At 36.5% G+C, this 17,447-nt stretch overlaps 1 protein-coding gene across 2 annotated transcripts; it reads left to right on the plus strand.

Annotated features, from left to right (window-relative positions):
* The first annotated feature begins 180 nt into the window (after nt 1–180).
* LOC108824365 (signal recognition particle subunit SRP54 1) lies at nt 181–7,168 on the plus strand. Of its 2 annotated transcripts, none has more exons than XM_056993867.1 (10): nt 181–322; nt 5,327–5,416; nt 5,503–5,599; nt 5,676–5,829; nt 5,899–6,046; nt 6,119–6,267; nt 6,379–6,479; nt 6,559–6,662; nt 6,753–6,834; nt 6,903–7,168. In XM_056993867.1, the coding sequence occupies exons 1-10, from the start codon at nt 182–184 to the stop codon at nt 7,088–7,090; spliced, it is 1,254 nt and encodes a 417-aa protein (XP_056849847.1). In that variant the 5' UTR covers nt 181; the 3' UTR covers nt 7,091–7,168. The 2 variants fall into 2 exon arrangements, with proteins under 2 accessions (XP_056849847.1, XP_056849848.1); XM_056993868.1 differs by having other exon boundaries at nt 6,562–6,662.
* The last annotated feature ends 10,279 nt before the right edge of the window (nt 7,169–17,447 follow it).

The following is a 17,447-nucleotide window of genomic DNA, read 5'->3' on the forward strand; positions in this document are numbered from 1 at the left end:
GATAATAATAAAACTAATGGAAAGAATAAGCGAGAGTTGCGAAGCATGGGCCGATTATCACTAAGGCCAATAAACTTACAATGCCAGCTCTGCGCGATAGGAGTCGACGACGGACGTTATTTAAAAATTCAAGGAAGACTAGATTCCTAACCCTTTCTCTCTCATCACCGATTATTGTGCCATGACGATGGTTCCGACGGAGATCAAAGAACGCCTAGCCATTTCCTTTGAACATCTGCGCACCGCAACCGTCTTGGATGAGACAAGGTTAAAGAACTGCTCGAACGAGATCGCACGTGCTCTTCTTGATTCCGATTTTCCTGTATCTGTTACGTTGGTGATGAAAAATCAGCTATATTGGAAGCTTGAACCACGTCGAGATTGACAATTGAGTTATATGGCGTTTTGTTTAACGGCCGGTTTATTACTCAATGGTTTACGGTTATTGACAATCGGTTATCAGTTGTAACTACTCTTGCCTAATGTAAAAGCAAGACTCGTGTGTTGTACACTAAGGAGGTTAGTGTCTTGCCTTGCCAGGCCCCAGGGACGTAGCCCCGTCGGTGAACTTTGGGTCATCAAATAAACTATGGATTGAGGTTTGGTCAAGACGACCGGACTTGTTCAAGTTGGGTTAACTTGCACAAGTCACGCGTGTATGACTGTGGGCCTAATCGACAAAGCCTATTAGGTCAAGTTCTGATTATATCAGATGGAGGGGGTCACGACAGATAACCTAACACAAGATAGACACAAGGAAACACAGAGAAGAGGTGCAGAAGAGTGGGAGCTCGAGAGAGCTTGAGACCAGGGCTTTGGTCTGTAGAGAGGGAGCTAGAGAGAAGAAAGTTTCTCTGTATACTAGCTAGGCTCTTCTCCATATACTTGTATCTCTAGGTGATTTGTAACAGAGATCAAGAGAGGTTGACAGGAACTGTAACCTCTGGATATTGTAATCCTGTGTTTGATATAATGGAAGGTTGAGAGACCGATTTCTCTCTCCGGTGAGTATAGCTCCTTCTTCACATCGAGGAAGGGAGGTGAACACCGGGTTAACAAAAGTGTCTTGTGTTCCTTCTTATCTTGCTTGATTCGTGTTTCGCGTACTTGATTAGGTGACTGGTTTTGCGATACAAACTACTGTGTTTCTAGTGAACAGACAAATCCTGAACAGGTGGAATAAGAGCTTGTGGATTCCGCAACAAGTTTCTTGGACAATTCCCCAACAAGTGGTATCAGAGCGCCTGGTTGTTTGGCGATCAAGGGTTTGTCTAGGTCGAAGCTGGATTGATTCTGAAGAAGTTGAATCAGGGGATTGGTAGTCTCGATCGTGTCACGGGTTTCAAGTGTAACGAATCTAAGATGATGCTCAAGGATAGGCAGCATCAAAGAAAGAAGAAGATGACGTTCGTGTGTGGTATGCGATGGAAACGTCGGAAACGGAAGAAGGTCCAACTGGATCTAATGGTTTCTGGTCTGTGAAATCAGACGCAAGTAACATATGCTGCAGGGTTTGCGAGAACATGAAGATCCAAAGACTGAAGTAAGAACAGCTGCACAGATGAGCGTGTTCAAGAAGAGCGGCACAGTTGAACGTGTCCGTGGTCTGCATGGTTAGAAATTGATTTGATGGTTGTTTGAGATGGAGGATATCTCAATGATTGGAGACTGGTCCATATGAAGTCAGAAAAAGGCTTATGGAGATGGATTCAAATTCTGGTCATCAATCATGTTTAAATCTTCAGAATAAATGGTCTCATTCCAATGGAGTCACAAAGAAAGGTTGTGGCTGGTATTCATGTTGTGCAACGGGTAAGGAACTGAAGCTTTCAGGATCACAAGGGATGTATGTTGTCTTTGCAAAAGATGATCAAGGTTCTGGTCTGGGTCAGATTGTGCGTTGGTCAGTTTGATTGTGGAAGAGATATGCATGGTGTTTTCAGAAAGGTGTAAGGAATGGCAGTTCGTGACATTTGGTTATCTCAGGTCTAGGGGACGCCTTAGAAGTTGAAGATGGTATGTGTGTTCAGAGGCTATTCGGATTTTGATTAGTGGTTCCTGGGTTCGGGTGTGAACAGAAAGTTGCAGAGAAGTGTTCAACGTAATGACGCGTTGATCAGGTTTGGAACGAGACAGAGTGTTAGTACTTTGAGGCTTCAAAGTCGGTTCAGTGAAGAAGATTTGAAGTTCAGGGTTGCAGGTTCAGTCACAAAGGTGTTGAGGATCAGGTTCTGGTAGTTAAAAGGAAGCTTAGTGAGGATGGTCTGGATTCAAAGATCACAATGGAGCTTGTAGCAGCGCATGTTGATTTCTTGTGGCAATGATGTGATGAAATAGATGGTGTTCTGTTTTGAGTCAGCGCAAGAATGATTCAGTCTCATTGAGTATATGAGATGTGGTGTTTCTGGTAGTTAGAAACATGTTGTATCTCCACGAAGAAAGTATTGGAGCAAGGAAAAGGTGTGTAAAGGCCTACACAAGTATATGTTGGAGCAAATGGTTATTTGTGGTAACAACACGTAGTAGCTCTGGTGAGGTCGTATGAGTGACAAGAATAAGCCATGGGAGAAGTCGATTCAAGGTTAGAATATGCTTGGAGATTCTGGTCAAAAGCAGAGGAAAACTGCGCAAGAAGAATCCGGTAGAACAGGTTGAGCGACACTTGTTCAGGAAGCATTGTTCACTACCACAACTAGGAGAAGCGTGTGTAAGTTTCCCTTGGAAGAATCGTGTCATGGTGGTCTGAGTCAGAGGTTTCAGAGGAACAGACTCAGAGGAGATAAGGGATGACAAGTTTGGAGTCATGACCAAAGTCGTCAAGGTGGAGCTCTCAGATAAAGAGGATAAGCTCTGAATCATCAAAGGATGATGTTGTAATCTTCCAAAGGGAAAAATACTTGCAGATTTGACAAGTATGAAAATCAGGCTTGGACAGGTCGTGGGCTAAGTCTGTGAGAAAGGAAGATACAAGCACCAAAGGTTTTTTGGTGGAATTCGCACACTGGGGATAGTGTTGCAGGACTGGTTACAACTAAAGAAACTCGCTGTGGGTTTGAGTTTGACATAGAAAAAGTTTTAAGGGTGTATTTTGACTGGTTACTTGAAGATGCACGCACTAATGGTTTTTTGGTGGAGTTTGCGCACTGGTGATAGTGTTGCAAGATAAGTTACAGTTGAAGAAACTCGCCATGGGTTTGAGTTTGACATGAAAGAAGCTGTAGGAGAAGTATCTCAGGAAAGCATCACAGGCTTGGTTGATGTGAGATATGGTTAAAGGATACTAGTAGTGGGCTAAATCTACTGGTAAATTATTTTCTTAGACTTAGAGAATTTGAACATGGGACTTGTGTCCAAAGTACTCCCAACAAGGTGGAGTTGTGTGGCGTGACCGGTTAAGTTCAACATTGGTACGTGTATGTTCAAGGTGGAGTCTTGCTGGACAGGTAGCTGTTCGAATCAGAGGATGACTCAGGATGGAAACAAGTATGGTTCGGGTTTTCTGCATGGGATTCAATAGAGATCTATTTCTGTATCTCAGGGATATGAGGTGAATCAGAAGAGTCTACAAAGTTATCATGGTTGCAGAAAGGTAATGATTTGTTTGAGTTGTGGTTGAGCAGAAATTCTTTGTATCGAAAGTCTTCTTAGCAGAGAGTTAAGCGGCGTGATCTGTTGGCAACAGCAGCGGTGCAGAGTGATGTTCATGATAAGGTGTTCATTCAGGTTATTGTAAAGTAAAATCTCAGGATAGCAGTGGGTCTACTGGCTTTGAGGTTTGTTGAGTCAAAGGGGTTTCTGATTTGAGGCAGTGGTGGTTCAGGTTCATTAAGAGTTCCAGGCAACATCGGCATCATGGTATTTTGCAGAGAGATTGGATTCAAGATTTGTATCAAAGGTCATCTGATACAGAACATGTTTTGAATTGGAGTCACAAAGGGCTGATTAAGTCTGACATTGCTTCAAGGTTGAGGCTTGAGTGTCGATGGTAATAATCAAGCGCATGGTGGTGACTGAAGTATTAGGACTGCATGGTTTTGAAGATATGGTTGTTATTGGTAGAGCTTCTGGTTTGAGGTTCCAAGGGAAAGCAACGAAGGAGTCTTCAGGTTGTATCAAGTTGGATACATGTGATGCTGGGAGGAAACCTGTTTAAGGAGTTTCGTAGTTGAGCAGGTAACGTTCAACAAGTGGATGAAGCCGGATGAGCTTTATTCAGAATATGTGAGGCTGAGAAAGTCGGTTCTCAGGAGGCTGCAAGAGATGCAGAAGGTGAGCAAGTTTTATGCTCTGGCTTCAAGAAGTTTTGAAGCGACTCTGAGGATTTTCAGGGTGGTCAAGCATTAGGGTGTTTGGCATTGTCTGGCATTTCACGAGCTGGCAACATGGTAGCTGCAGATAGAGCTGATTAATCATCAAGGTGGAGATTGTTACGTTGGTGATGAAGAATCAGCTATATTGGAAGCTTGAACCACGTCGAGATTGACAATTGAGTTATATGGCGTTTTGTTTAACGGCCGGTTTATTACTCAATGGTTTACGGTTATTGACAATCGGTTATCAGTTGTAACTACTCTTGCCTAATGTAAAAGCAAGACTCGTGTGTTGTACACTAAGGAGGTTAGTGTCTTGCCTTGCCAGGCCCCAGGGACGTAGCCCCGTCGGTGAACTCTGGGTCATCAAATAAACTATGGATTGAGGTTTGGTCAAGACGACCGGACTTGTTCAAGTTGGGTTAACTTGCACAAGTCACGCGTGTATGACTGTGGGCCTAATCGACAAAGCCTATTAGGTCAAGTTCTGATTATATCAGATGGAGGGGGTCACGACAGATAACCTAACACAAGATAGACACAAGGAAACACAGAGAAGAGGTGCAGAAGAGTGGGAGCTCGAGAGAGCTTGAGACCAGGGCTTTGGTCTGTAGAGAGGGAGCTAGAGAGAAGAAAGTTTCTCTGTATACTAGCTAGGCTCTTCTCCATATACTTGTATCTCTAGATGATTTGTAACAGAGATCAAGAGAGGTTGACAGGAACTGTAACCTCTGGATATTGTACTCTTGTGTTTGATATAATGGAAGGTTGAGAGACCGATTTCTCTCTCCGGTGAGTATAGCTCCTTCTTCACATCGAGGAAGGGAGGTGAACACCGGGTTAACAAAAGTGTCTTGTGTTCCTTCTTATCTTGCTTGATTCGTGTTCCGCGTACTTGATTAGGTGACTGGTTTTGCGATACAAACTATTGTGCTTCTAGTGAACAGACAAATCCTGAACAGGTGGAATAAGAGCTTGTGGATTCCGCAACAAGTTTCTTGGACAATTCCCCAACAGTATCGCTTGTGACTGAGATTGAGGGGAAAATCCAGACGATCATCGATACCAATGAAGCGTGTGAGAGTCGCAAACTAATAATATACAAGGTGAGTGCCGCGAGTAGATTAGATTGTATATCGTAATCTGGGTTACTTAGGGTTTTGATCTGAGTTTTGCACTTGAACCGTTTCAGACTATTTCGGAAGAACTTTCTGGGATCCTAGACCCCCGAAAATCTGCATCCATTCAGGGAAAGCGTGAAAGCATTGTGATGTTTATCGGCCTACAAGGTCAGTTATTTGTCTCTTGTCTGAGAAAACGTATATGCTGCTGATGTACATCTGAAACCGATCGATTGTATTGTAGGTTGTGAAAAGAGCTACACGTGCGCCAGATATGCTCGTTACCACATGAAAATGGGATTCAAGCCTGCTTTGGTGTGCGCTGATACTTTTGCGATTGATGCTTTTGATTTGCTAAAGAAAGCTTCCAAAGATGAGGTCCCTGTGTACAGAAGAAGGTTAGCAGTAATTCAGTATAAGAAGCTTATTTTCTCTCATTATTATTATCTGTATTGTTTTGATTCCAGCTGCAAGAGAGACCCTGCCAGAATTGCCAGCGAAGGAATCGCAAAGTTCAGGAAAGATAGCCGTGACTTCATAGTTGTTGACACCACTGGCCGGCACACAGAGTTTTATGCCTTGTTTGTGGAGATGCGCCGATTAGCCAATGCAGTGGTGTGTTCTCGTGCTCTCTTTTTATTCTGTCGCCTATTCTAGTACCGTAACATAGTCTTTGTGGTCTTACAGAAACCAAATCTTGTAATATTTGTCATCGACGGCAGTGTCGGTAAGGACGCATTTGAACAAGCTCGTTCATTCAGGGAAAGCTTTCCTGCTGGGGTTGCTATTGTTACCAAAATAACCACCTACGCAAAGTCCCTTGGTGCTCTCGCCGCGTAAGCACTACAAAGCTATATAGATTACAAGTTTTTTTTTAGTGAAACATCTTTGTGATAACTAGTGCTTGATCTCTTACTTGAACTGTCATTCCTTTTCATGGTCTCCAGTGTTGCCGCAGCAGAATGTCCGATGATATTCTCTACAAAAGGAGAGAAGGGTAAGGAGTTCAAAGTATTTGAAGCAGAGTCGTTTGTCAGGCAGCTCATGCGTAAGAAAATTATATATTATTGCCTTACCCTTCTATGCTTGGTATCTACATCATCTCATGATTGGTTGGTACCCTTCAGCAGCTAATCAAGATCATGAACATAAGGATAAGACTCCTGAATTTGCTTATACATTGAGGAAAATGTATGCTTATTTCAGGGATTCATGCGGATATGAGCATAAGGTAGCTTTCATCCTTAAGCCTCTTGTTTTCTTTTGTTTGAGAGAATGGAAGACACTATGTGACCTTCTTCTCTTTAATTCTATGTGCTAGGTTTTGCGCGGTTCTAAGCCACTGGTAGACATCCCGACAATGAAGCTGTACATCAAAATAATGGACAACATGACAAGTGAAGGTAACAATGTGCTATCAAGTGGTGATAGTCTGACTGGCCACTGATCTGATATTCTCTGTGATTGTCAGAGCTCGAAAAATCAGAAGTAAGCAAGGAACGTATGGTGCATTTAGCTGAACAATCCAATGTAGATGTGATTCAAATTGTGGGCATGATGAAATTGTACAAGAAGAAGGCCAAGGCGTGGCTGAAGATGAAGGAGGGGATGTGCAAACTTGAATTGTATTATAACAGATGCTCAAACTCACAAAGATGAAAGTTGTATGTAATGGAATGAGGTATCTAATCCGTTTGTGTTCTCGGACTTTTTCTTATCAAAGCTTTTTTTTGTCGATGTTTTCTTAGTAAAGCCCAAAATTAAAAACTTCATTCATTTACAGAAATTCTCTTGTTATTTTAGTTTCTCTTTACCAAAAGAATCTTAAGAAAGCGGGTAAATATTTTTTTGCCATCTGAATATTTTTATAAAAAGGGAACAAAGCCCAACCGAACTACAACAAAGGCCCAATACAACCAGCCCAAACCATAAAACACTACTACAACCTGGGCTAAAGCCCAAACCCACCACCTCCTGGACGCCACGCGCTAGTCAAAGCACGCCCACCTGCCTACGCGATGTGCTCAACCACGCGCTAAACGCGTACCAACTCTTCACCTCGAGATCCGAAACATCACATCACGCTTCAAACGCTGATGCATGCCGGAGAGACGAGATAATCAAGGAGTCGCCGGTTTTCACCAAATCTGGCGCTCATACACCCTTATCGCTGCCTATTCTTCACAGAGAGCTTCTCCGGCATCTTACCGAGCTCTCATTAGACTAGAGATAGACGCCAATTTAAACTTTTTAACTCCACCGACGCTTCTTTCATCAGAACAACTCCACGCCGGAGTCTAAGACCAACACCGAACCACCACCCGCATAAACAGGAGCATACCGAGCCTCCGCCTTCCCAGATAACTAAAGCCGACCATTCTCCTGAGTAAGGAGCCACGACGGTTACTAGACGGCCGTCCCCCTGAGAAAGGAGCCACGGCGGAACCAAAAGCCGAACGTCCACCTCTAGAGAAGTGCGACGCCGGAAACACGAGACCCAAACTGTAGATCTCCTCTTCCCACCAACTGTAACCGCGTCGTGACTCCACGAACAGAACCACCAAGGCGCGGTCTGGATAGAGCTCGGACAAGGCGGAGACAAGAAGAGACGGGAAGAGAGAAAAGAACTAACCTCAAAACTGAAAAGAAAACAGACTCCGGCGGTCGGACGGCGCGCGAGCGTCCTTCTCTCTAACTTCTCTCTCTGACACTGTAACACTCCCTTCCTTGGTAAGGTTTTTTTTTTTATCGACAGTTATTTGGTTCCTAGAAAGCGGGTAAATATATACTTATACTTTTAGGATTAACTAATATATGTTTAGATTCTTAGGATTAGTTAATATAGGTTTAGAGTTTATAATTAGGGAAAATTGAAAAAATAGGACATTTTGAATTTTCCTTTGTCAATTTAGTATTTTTTGCTCTTGTTTTTTTTTAAAAAATAGTAAATTTAATTTTAAAAATGTAAAAATATGAAAATTATAAGAAACATAAATATGACAATGTATATAAAAAAAATTAAATCATATTTTATTTTATTTTCTAGCTACGGTTAGAATATGTATTCTGGTTATCTAATTAATCTAGAATTTGAATACTAAAGTTTTTACATAGGTATATCCGAAGTATATAATGTAACCTAGCTTTTCTTGTATATTCTAACAAAAGTAGAATCCATTACGTTATAATCTAGAAAATATCTTCAGTCTATCTACAGCTATATAGTAACATATAGTCACCATTTAACTATATACTTTGTCTATATTATGTGTCATAACATGTTCTGTCTTTTATCTTGTTATATTTAAGGAAGAACTAGATCTCGACCCACACAACCGTGCGGGTTTTTATTTTCGTTTTTATGTCTATATTTAATTATTTGTATTATTTTTAAAAATAATAAATTGTATAGATTTTTTATTTATTCAGTTAGTTATTTTAAACTCACATGAATTTGTTACTTCTTATTTTATATATGTTTTGTTGGATTTGTCTTTGACTATTTGACAAACTAATATACGTAAAGTTAAAAAAAAGAATTATTTTATATTTCAATTAGGTATTATTAAAAATAATATTTACTTTAATTCTCAAATTTACATTTTGTTGTTATATATAATGTAGTTCTATAATTTTATCCTTTAAATTTTTATTTTACATTATTAATATATAAAGATTTATTTTACACATTTTACTTTGTAATTATATAAATTTATAATCTGAAATAATCAAATATATTAAACCCTTAAAATATCCTCCTTCCGTTTTAAAAGATCCATATTCTAGGAAAAAATATTGTTTCACAAAGATACATTTTTTACTTTTACAATATATTATATAATGAAAAAATTTTAAGTTTCAAAAACGTTAATGGTGTTTATTGGATTTCTATTGGCTAAAAGTTATGGAAAATTGTTATCACAAAACAATGCTTTTTCAATCAAATTTTAATGTATTTTCTTAATATATGTGAAAAGTCTAGAATATGTATCTTTTAAAATTTATTTAGTTATACTACAGATTAGATATTTGTTGAGGATAATTTATATTTTATTGGTGTGTTTAAAATATCAGGATTTTATAAGTAAATATATTGTTATGTTTAGAGAACTGAGACTTATTATTTTATTAAATTTTATACATGATTTACGAATTTAAATACCTTTTAATAGTGAATGATATTCTAAATGAAATATAATTTTTAAATAAATAAGTTAATTTATTAATTTAATATAATTTTCTATTTAGTTCATATGGTACTTCTATTTTAATGTAGTATGTACTATGATTATAAAGTTTATGAAAATAACATACAAATTTTTAAGTTTTGTTTTATAATAAAATCTTAATTAAAACTGATTTGAATAATATTATGCTGCTAATTACGAAATTAATGGTGCATTATTATATCAAAATATTTAAAATTTTAGTAGGATTATGTTAGATTTTTGTCAACAAAATTTACTATAATTAAAAATAAAACTAAAACAGTTTTATAGGTGAAGTTGTTATATATGTTGAGTATATAAGATTTGATATTTTAATGATGCCAAAATATTAGTTAGAAATAATTAAAATATGATTTTTTAAGAAAAATCTATTTTTAAAAAAATTACACATGAAAAAAAATCATGACTTCTCTTTTAAATGTTTCTCACCTACTCTACTATGTTTTGTGCGTGATAGGATGAATACTATAGGCAAATTAAAAAATATGGAAACTAATCCTGAATTACTCCACAATTAATTTCTGTGTTTTGTATATATTGTGTTTGCATATAACAGAGTCAAAACGCATATTGCAAGTTTAAGGCGAAATCATAAAGATATTTCTGTAAATTTAAAAGTATTGCGATGAACATTAAAAATATTTCCTCGAATCAGAAGTTTTGGAGCAAAATCAAGGACTAATCTATAAAACTAAAAAGTTCTGGGTAAAATCAGAAAGTTACAAATCTTAGGGGCCAAGTGTGCAATATATTAGAAGTTATCCATGTCTGTTTCGTGATGTGGAGAAGACGAATGGTGAAGGTGTGGCTCGGTCCAAACGACGAGCTGAACAATCCGAGAGAACCGATCGGGCGCTGCGTGAAGGTGTGGCCTGCTCGATTCAATGCTCTCGGGTTGTGACTGCGGCAGAGATGACACGGCAGTAGTGGTTCCGGTGAGTGGAGAACAAAGCAGATGAGTCGACAACTGGAGATGGTGGCTGCAACGAAGGAGAGCACAGTAAAGCGATGGTGGCTGCAACGAAGGAGATGAGTCGACAACTGGAAGAGAGAGAGAGTGATACCGGTGCAATGGGACGTAGAGACAAAGCAGCGCCACCACGGAGAACCACCGGAGTAATGGAGCAGTGATGATTGACGGAGACGAAGCTCGAGTTGGGAAAAAGAAGAAGAAGAGAAAACGCAGTCGTAGTGTTTACTTTTTTTTCTTTTACTTATACATTGTATTAAATTCTGTAAGTTAAAATATTATATATATTAGTTAAATTTAATTTAGATTAATTTGATGGTATAATTGTATTTACAGAAATTAAAGTTCTAGTTGGACAAAAAATTTAGATAAAATATTAGACTGACAAACTCAAGTTGTCAACGTCCCATTTTTCTATTTTTCCGTTATAATTAATCGTTGGTAGTTTTGGAGGTGAAATTTAAAATTTTGAAAAAATTAAATAAATAAATATCAAAAAGTTTCAAAATTAATTTTTTCCCAAATCTTTTTCAAATTTTAAAAGGAAATCTAACAAAATTTTAAAATAGTTTGAAAAACATGAATTTCAAAAGTATAAGAAAAATTATTTTTTATTTTTTTTTATTATTTTTTTTTTTTGAACATAAATTATTTTTTATTTTTTATTTTATTAATCATATATCTATAAAACAAAAAGTATGAGGGTCTTTCAATTCTATAGTGAAACTTCTTTGGCCATTTTACTTCTTATGAGTTCTTTTTGTAATCCCTACTAATAAAAGAGATCCTTTGAGACTCTATAAATCATCCACATCAGTGTTAAAAAATTATCCAAAAAATATCATATGTCACTATTATTATTTTCTTCAAAGAATATAATATAAAAAATATTACATTAAAATGTCCATAATGTATTATTAACATTTTATATTTAAAAGTTGAATAAATAAATTCAAAAACTAGAATAAAATATATACAGTATAAGAAATGGTAGTATTACATTTTTTACATTTAGTTTACACTTTTATTATTTCCAAAAAAACTAAATGTAATATTTTCAAAAGATGTTACCTGGCATTATTAAAAAATAAATAAATAATAAGTAAATATGAAATATATATATAAATAATAATTAAATATAAAATATAAGAAATATAAATATTACATAAATATCTTTCGTAATATTAAAAATTGATATAAAAGAAATAAAATTAGAATAAGTACATATACAAGATAAAAAAAATAAAAAAATAAGTAAATTTTCAATATAAGAAATAGAAAAACTACATCAAACATATATCTGAAAATATGTAATAAAATAAATAATAATTAAATATGAAATATAAGAAATAGACATATTACATTAACCATTTATCATAATATTAAAATTTGATATAAAAGCAAAAAACATAAATAAGTAAATATACAATATAAGAAAAAGTAAAAATAAGTAAAAATACAATATAAAAAATGTAAAAACTACATTTACACACCCATTTTAAAAAATTTACGGTTTTACATTTTTATTATTTCCAAATATTTTTATAAGTAAATATACAATATAAGAAAAATAAACATACAGTATAAAGCAAGAAAATCAGAATAAGTAAATATACAATATAAGAAAAATAAAAAAATAAGTAAATTAATATACAATTAAGAAATAGAAATATTACATTAACATCTATCGTAAATAGAATAAGTAAATACACAATATAAGAAATTGCGTTTTCCGGTTTTGTTTTTGCGAGAAATTGAATTTTCGGCAAAAAAGATTGTTTTCCGATTTTGGCGGAAATCGCGATTTCCAGTTTTGGTGGGAAATTGTGTGTTTTCCGGTTCTGGCGGAAAATTACATTTTAATGTTTTTTGTGGGAATTACGTTTTCTCGTTTTATGAGAAAATAGTTATTTCACGAAAGTATGCGGAGATGAGCGACAGGTAGCTTTCATCCTTGAGTCTTTTATTTTGCTTTGTCAATGATACTGTGTGACCTTTTCTCAAATTCTAGGTTTTGCGCGGTCCTAAGCCACTGGCCGACATTCCAACGATGAAGCTGTGCATCAAAATAATGAACAGCATGACAAATGAAGGTAAAACAATCTTTGGTCAATTTTATTATTTGTGTTCTTTCTTTTGATAGAACCGTAAATTATAAACTACGGATTACTGAATATTATAAATAAAAATTGATAAGATTATACCAAAGATTTAAGAAAATAAGGATGATTCAACTGCAGAGGCGAGATATTATCTCTTTCCTTAACTCAAAATACGTCCCGTAGTGCGACGGTTCGATAACGTAATGAGTCCCAGGATACAACTGCAAACAATCTTCTGAATTTGCGTCACTCTATCAGAAGCCTGGCGAAACTAGTTTTGTGTATACTCTCAGACTCAAGAAAAAATTATCAAAGAGAAAGAGAACGAAAAAATATGAGGAATTGTTCAACAAATGATTTGTGTCAATATATCTCTTCTACACAAGTACTCTCTTCTATTTAACATAAAAAAAAAAATTAGTACACGTTATGTAGTAATAGAGCCAGCTAACGTCTCATTCAATTGTAGTAATGGAATTGATTTCCTTAACTCACATACGTTAGCTTGCAAAGTAACATTATGGTTTTTGACCAAGTCAACAAACTCTAATTACTTGCTTGGATTTCTAATTTTTATATTTAAATAAACATATAAAAATTATTATGAATAAGAATAACCAAATAAGTTAATTGACATAATGTCCCATTAACAAATTCAAATTCAAATTCTAATCCAAATATTCAAAGTGATTTATTTGCTAAATATTTCATACTTAGCCAAATTTAAAGCTTTATAAGCTTTGCATAATACTCACTTTGAACCTCCATTTCTCATTCAACACAACTCCGATTTTGACCAACAAATACACTAACTCATAGTGTTTACGGTGACGATTACATCGTGCCCAAGTTCCGGTCTTTCCGATAGACGTCTCCGTCGAAAATCCCATCGGAAAAATGGTCCACACCACTTTGTCAAAAACGAGTTCCAACAATCCCCCACATGAATAGAAATGACTCTATACACATGACTCAAAAGAAAAAAAAAACTTTTGAGAGTATGAACGAAAAATCCACTGCATGATGAGTTGGTAGCAATTTTTCAGCCTTGAACCAGTCATTGTTAATAGCTATCGGATTTACTCGGCCAGGAGGTGGCCATGATGTCTTGAACCTCCCGGGCTTTGGTGTAAACCTAGACAATAGCTATAACACAGCTTCATTCTCTCACAAAACTAATTTCTCTATTGTGTTCATTTTGGCCGTGAACATTCCTGGTAATCATGAGTGAACTTAGAGAATATAGCCTTTCACTATTCTCCTAGAAACGGCCTCATTTCACACTCACAAGGTGATTTGCCATTAGTTTTGTTTAGAGGAGTATCATGTACTACTCCATTCATATCTCAAAACAATGGACACAAATCATTAAAAGCAAATGCTTATCCTCTATTCCTTACATGTAGCACTGTTTAATCATCCTGGGAACTGGGTATAGACCGAAGTCTTACAGTGCTTTGGGCAGACTTAGTTTGACTTAGTTGTCTCCTTGAACCTATTTCTTGGGATCTCCAATCTGATAAGTAGAGTTACCGCCAAACCTCATCTTAGTTCATAGGCTTTAAACCCATTCCTCTTGATGATTTTACAACTTGATCTCGTGACAAACCTTTAGTAAATGGATCCGCAAGGTTTTCATTTGTTCTGATGTAATCAATCGTTATTACACCAGTTGAGATCAAGTGTCTAATGGTTTTATGACGTCTTCTTATATGACGAGATTTACCATTATACAAACTACTCAGTGCCCGGCCTATTGCCGCTTGGCTATCACAATGTATGCGTAATGCCGACACTGGTTTATCCCACATAGGAATATCTTCCAAAAAATTTCGAAGCCACTCTGCTTCTTCTGCAGCTTTATCTAAAGCTATGAACTCAGATTCCATAGTTGATCTGGCCAATAGAGTTTGTTTGGAAGATTTCCAAGCAACTGCGGCACCACCAAGAGTAAAGACATATCCACTCGTGGATTTAGAGTTTTTGGAGTCGGAAATCCAGTTGGCATCACTGTATCCTTCCAAAACTGCTGGTTCTTTACCATAGTTTAGCCCATAAGTTTTAGTATAACGTACATAGTTTAATACTCTTGTTATGGCTTTCCAGTGGTTATGTCCTGGATTACTCGTGTAGCGACTTAGTACATTGACTGCATGTGCTAAATCGGGTCTAGTACAATTTGTCAAGTACATTAAGCTACCGATGACACGAGCATACTCCGACTGTAACACTGCTTCACCTAAATTTTTCGTCAAGTGAAAACTAGGGTCTACAGGAGTTTTTGCTATTCCTTTTGAGTAAGATTTAAATCTCTCAAGGATCTTTTCAGCATAATGAGTTTGAGATAAGATAATTCCTTCGGAATTGCGAAAAATCTTAATCCCTAGGATAACATCAGCTAATCCCATATCTTTCATTTCGAACTTGTTACTTAGCATGTTCTTTGTTTGACTGACCATGTCTTTATTACTACCAATAATGAGCATGTCATCAACATACAAACCAAGCAAAACGTACCCATGTGGTGTACTTTTGTAGTATATGCACTTGTCGCATTCATTAATACTGAAACCATTTGACATCATAACATTGTCAAATTTTTCATGCCATTGTTTTGGAGCTTGCTTAAGTCCATACAATGACTTCACAAGTCGACAAACTTTATGTTCTTGTCCTGGGACAACCCACCCTTCAGGTTGTTGTATATAAATCTCCTCTTCTAAATCACCATTTAGAAAGGCAGTTTTGACATCCATCTGATGAATTTCTAAGTTTCTCAATGCTGCAATTCCTATCAGTATTCTGATAGAAGTTATTCTCGTTACCGGAGAATAGGTGTCAAAGAAATCCAAGCCTTCTTTTTGCCGGAAACCTTGCACCACAAGTCTACACTTGTACTTATCAATTGAGCCATCAATATTCAACTTTCTTTTGCAAAGCCATTTACACCCTAGGGCTTTAAACCCTTGTGGCAAATCGGTCAAATACCATGTATGATTTTGCATAATGGAGTCAAATTCACTATTGAAAGCTTCCTTCCAAAAATCAGCTTCTGGTGTAGACATAGCTTCAGCGAAACTTCTTGGTTCATTCTCAAGAAGAAAGACCATTAAAAAGTCTTCACCATAAGATTTTTCCTTACGAGCTCTTTTGCTACGTCTAGGTTCATCTTCAAATAATTCTGCATCATCAAAAGATGTGCCAGAAGTGCTCGCCTCATATCCAGAGGTGTTTGCATCACTTTCTTCACGAGTTCGTTTTGATCTTTCTTTATTCTTATACGGGAATATGTGTTCGAAGAAAGATGCATTTCTTGATTCCATAATTGTATTGACATGTACATCTGGTACATCTGACTTATGAACCAAGAATCGATAAGCACCACTATTATGGGCATATCCGATGAAAATACAATCCACGGTTTTAGGTCCGATTGAAACCTTCTTGGGAGGTGGTACTGCGACTTTTGCAAGGCACCCCCACACTTTCAAACTTTTGTACGAAGGTACAACACCTTTCCAAAGTTCATATGGTGTTTTACCAGTGACTTTGTTTGGTATTTTGTTGAGGATATAATTTGTGGTAAGCAAAGCTTCCCCCCACATGTTCTGGGCTAACCCAGACTCCTGCAACATCGCATTCATCATCTCTTTAAGAGTTCGGTTTTTACGCTCCGCAACTCCATTAGATTCAGGTGAATAGGGAGCAGTTGTTTGATGAATAATGCCATGCTCTTTACAGAACACCTCAAATGGTCCATCATACTCGCCTCCTCTATCACTTCGAACTATCTTTATAGTTCTATCAAGTTGGTTTTCAACCTCGAGTTTATACTCCTTGAATTTTTCCAATGCTTCATCTTTGCTTCTTAGCAAATAGACATAACAATATTTTGTACAATCATCTATGAAAGTCACAAAATATTTTTTCCCATTTCTAGTTTGAACAAATTTTAAATCACACAAATCTGTATGAATTAAACCAAGAGGTTCAGTTGTTCTCTCAACATGAGGGAATGGAGTTTTTGTGAGTTTTGCTTGTACGCATACTTCACATTTCTCCTTGCTCAGTTTGCATTTCGGAATTAGGTTTAAATTAATCAATCTTTGAACAGATTTATAATTTACATGTCCTAATCGTTCATGCCAAACTTTGAATGATTCAACCAAACAAGCAGTTGGTTCATTTGTGGATAAGACTGTCTTAATACACATTTTGACATGTCCATCCTCAACATATCCCTTGCCCAAGAAAATATCATTTTTCTTTAGCACAAGTTTATCAGACTCGAAAGTTACTACAAATCCAGCCTTGCTCAATAGCGAACCGGAAATTAGATTCTTTCGCATATCTGGGACATGTTTAACATTTTTGAGAATTATCTCTTGTCCAAAAATTAGCGCAAGTTTCACTTCGCCACAACCTTCAATAATAGAATAGTCGGTGTTATTCATTAACAACATCTCCTCAACATTGCATTTTTGATAGGTACTAAACATGTCCTTATCAATGCATATGTGAGTTGTGGAACCAGTGTCATACCACCAGTCTTTTGAATTAATATCATTTGAATTGACTTCAGTGACCATAGCACACATGTCATTTTCAATCTGAATGCTCTGATTAAAATCAGCAGACATCTCAGTTTTCATAGCAAATGGAATCATAAATGGCAGACCACTCTCAAAATGAATTTGAGGTGTCGACTCATTTAA

Source organism: Raphanus sativus, chromosome 9 (assembly GCF_000801105.2).
Source record: "Raphanus sativus cultivar WK10039 chromosome 9, ASM80110v3, whole genome shotgun sequence".
Classification (NCBI taxonomy): Eukaryota; Viridiplantae; Streptophyta; class Magnoliopsida; order Brassicales; family Brassicaceae; genus Raphanus; species Raphanus sativus.

Coding starts and splice junctions, on each gene's coding strand:
- LOC108824365 (XM_056993867.1), top strand. CDS start 182: ATGACGATGGTTCCGACGGAGATCAAAGAACGCCTAGCCATTTCCTTT. Junction 6,047..6,118: donor GCCGATTAGCCAATGCAGTG/GTGTGTTCTCGT, acceptor GTGGTCTTACAG/AAACCAAATCTTGTAATATT. Junction 6,480..6,558: donor GTTTGTCAGGCAGCTCATGC/GTAAGAAAATTA, acceptor GGTACCCTTCAG/CAGCTAATCAAGATCATGAA.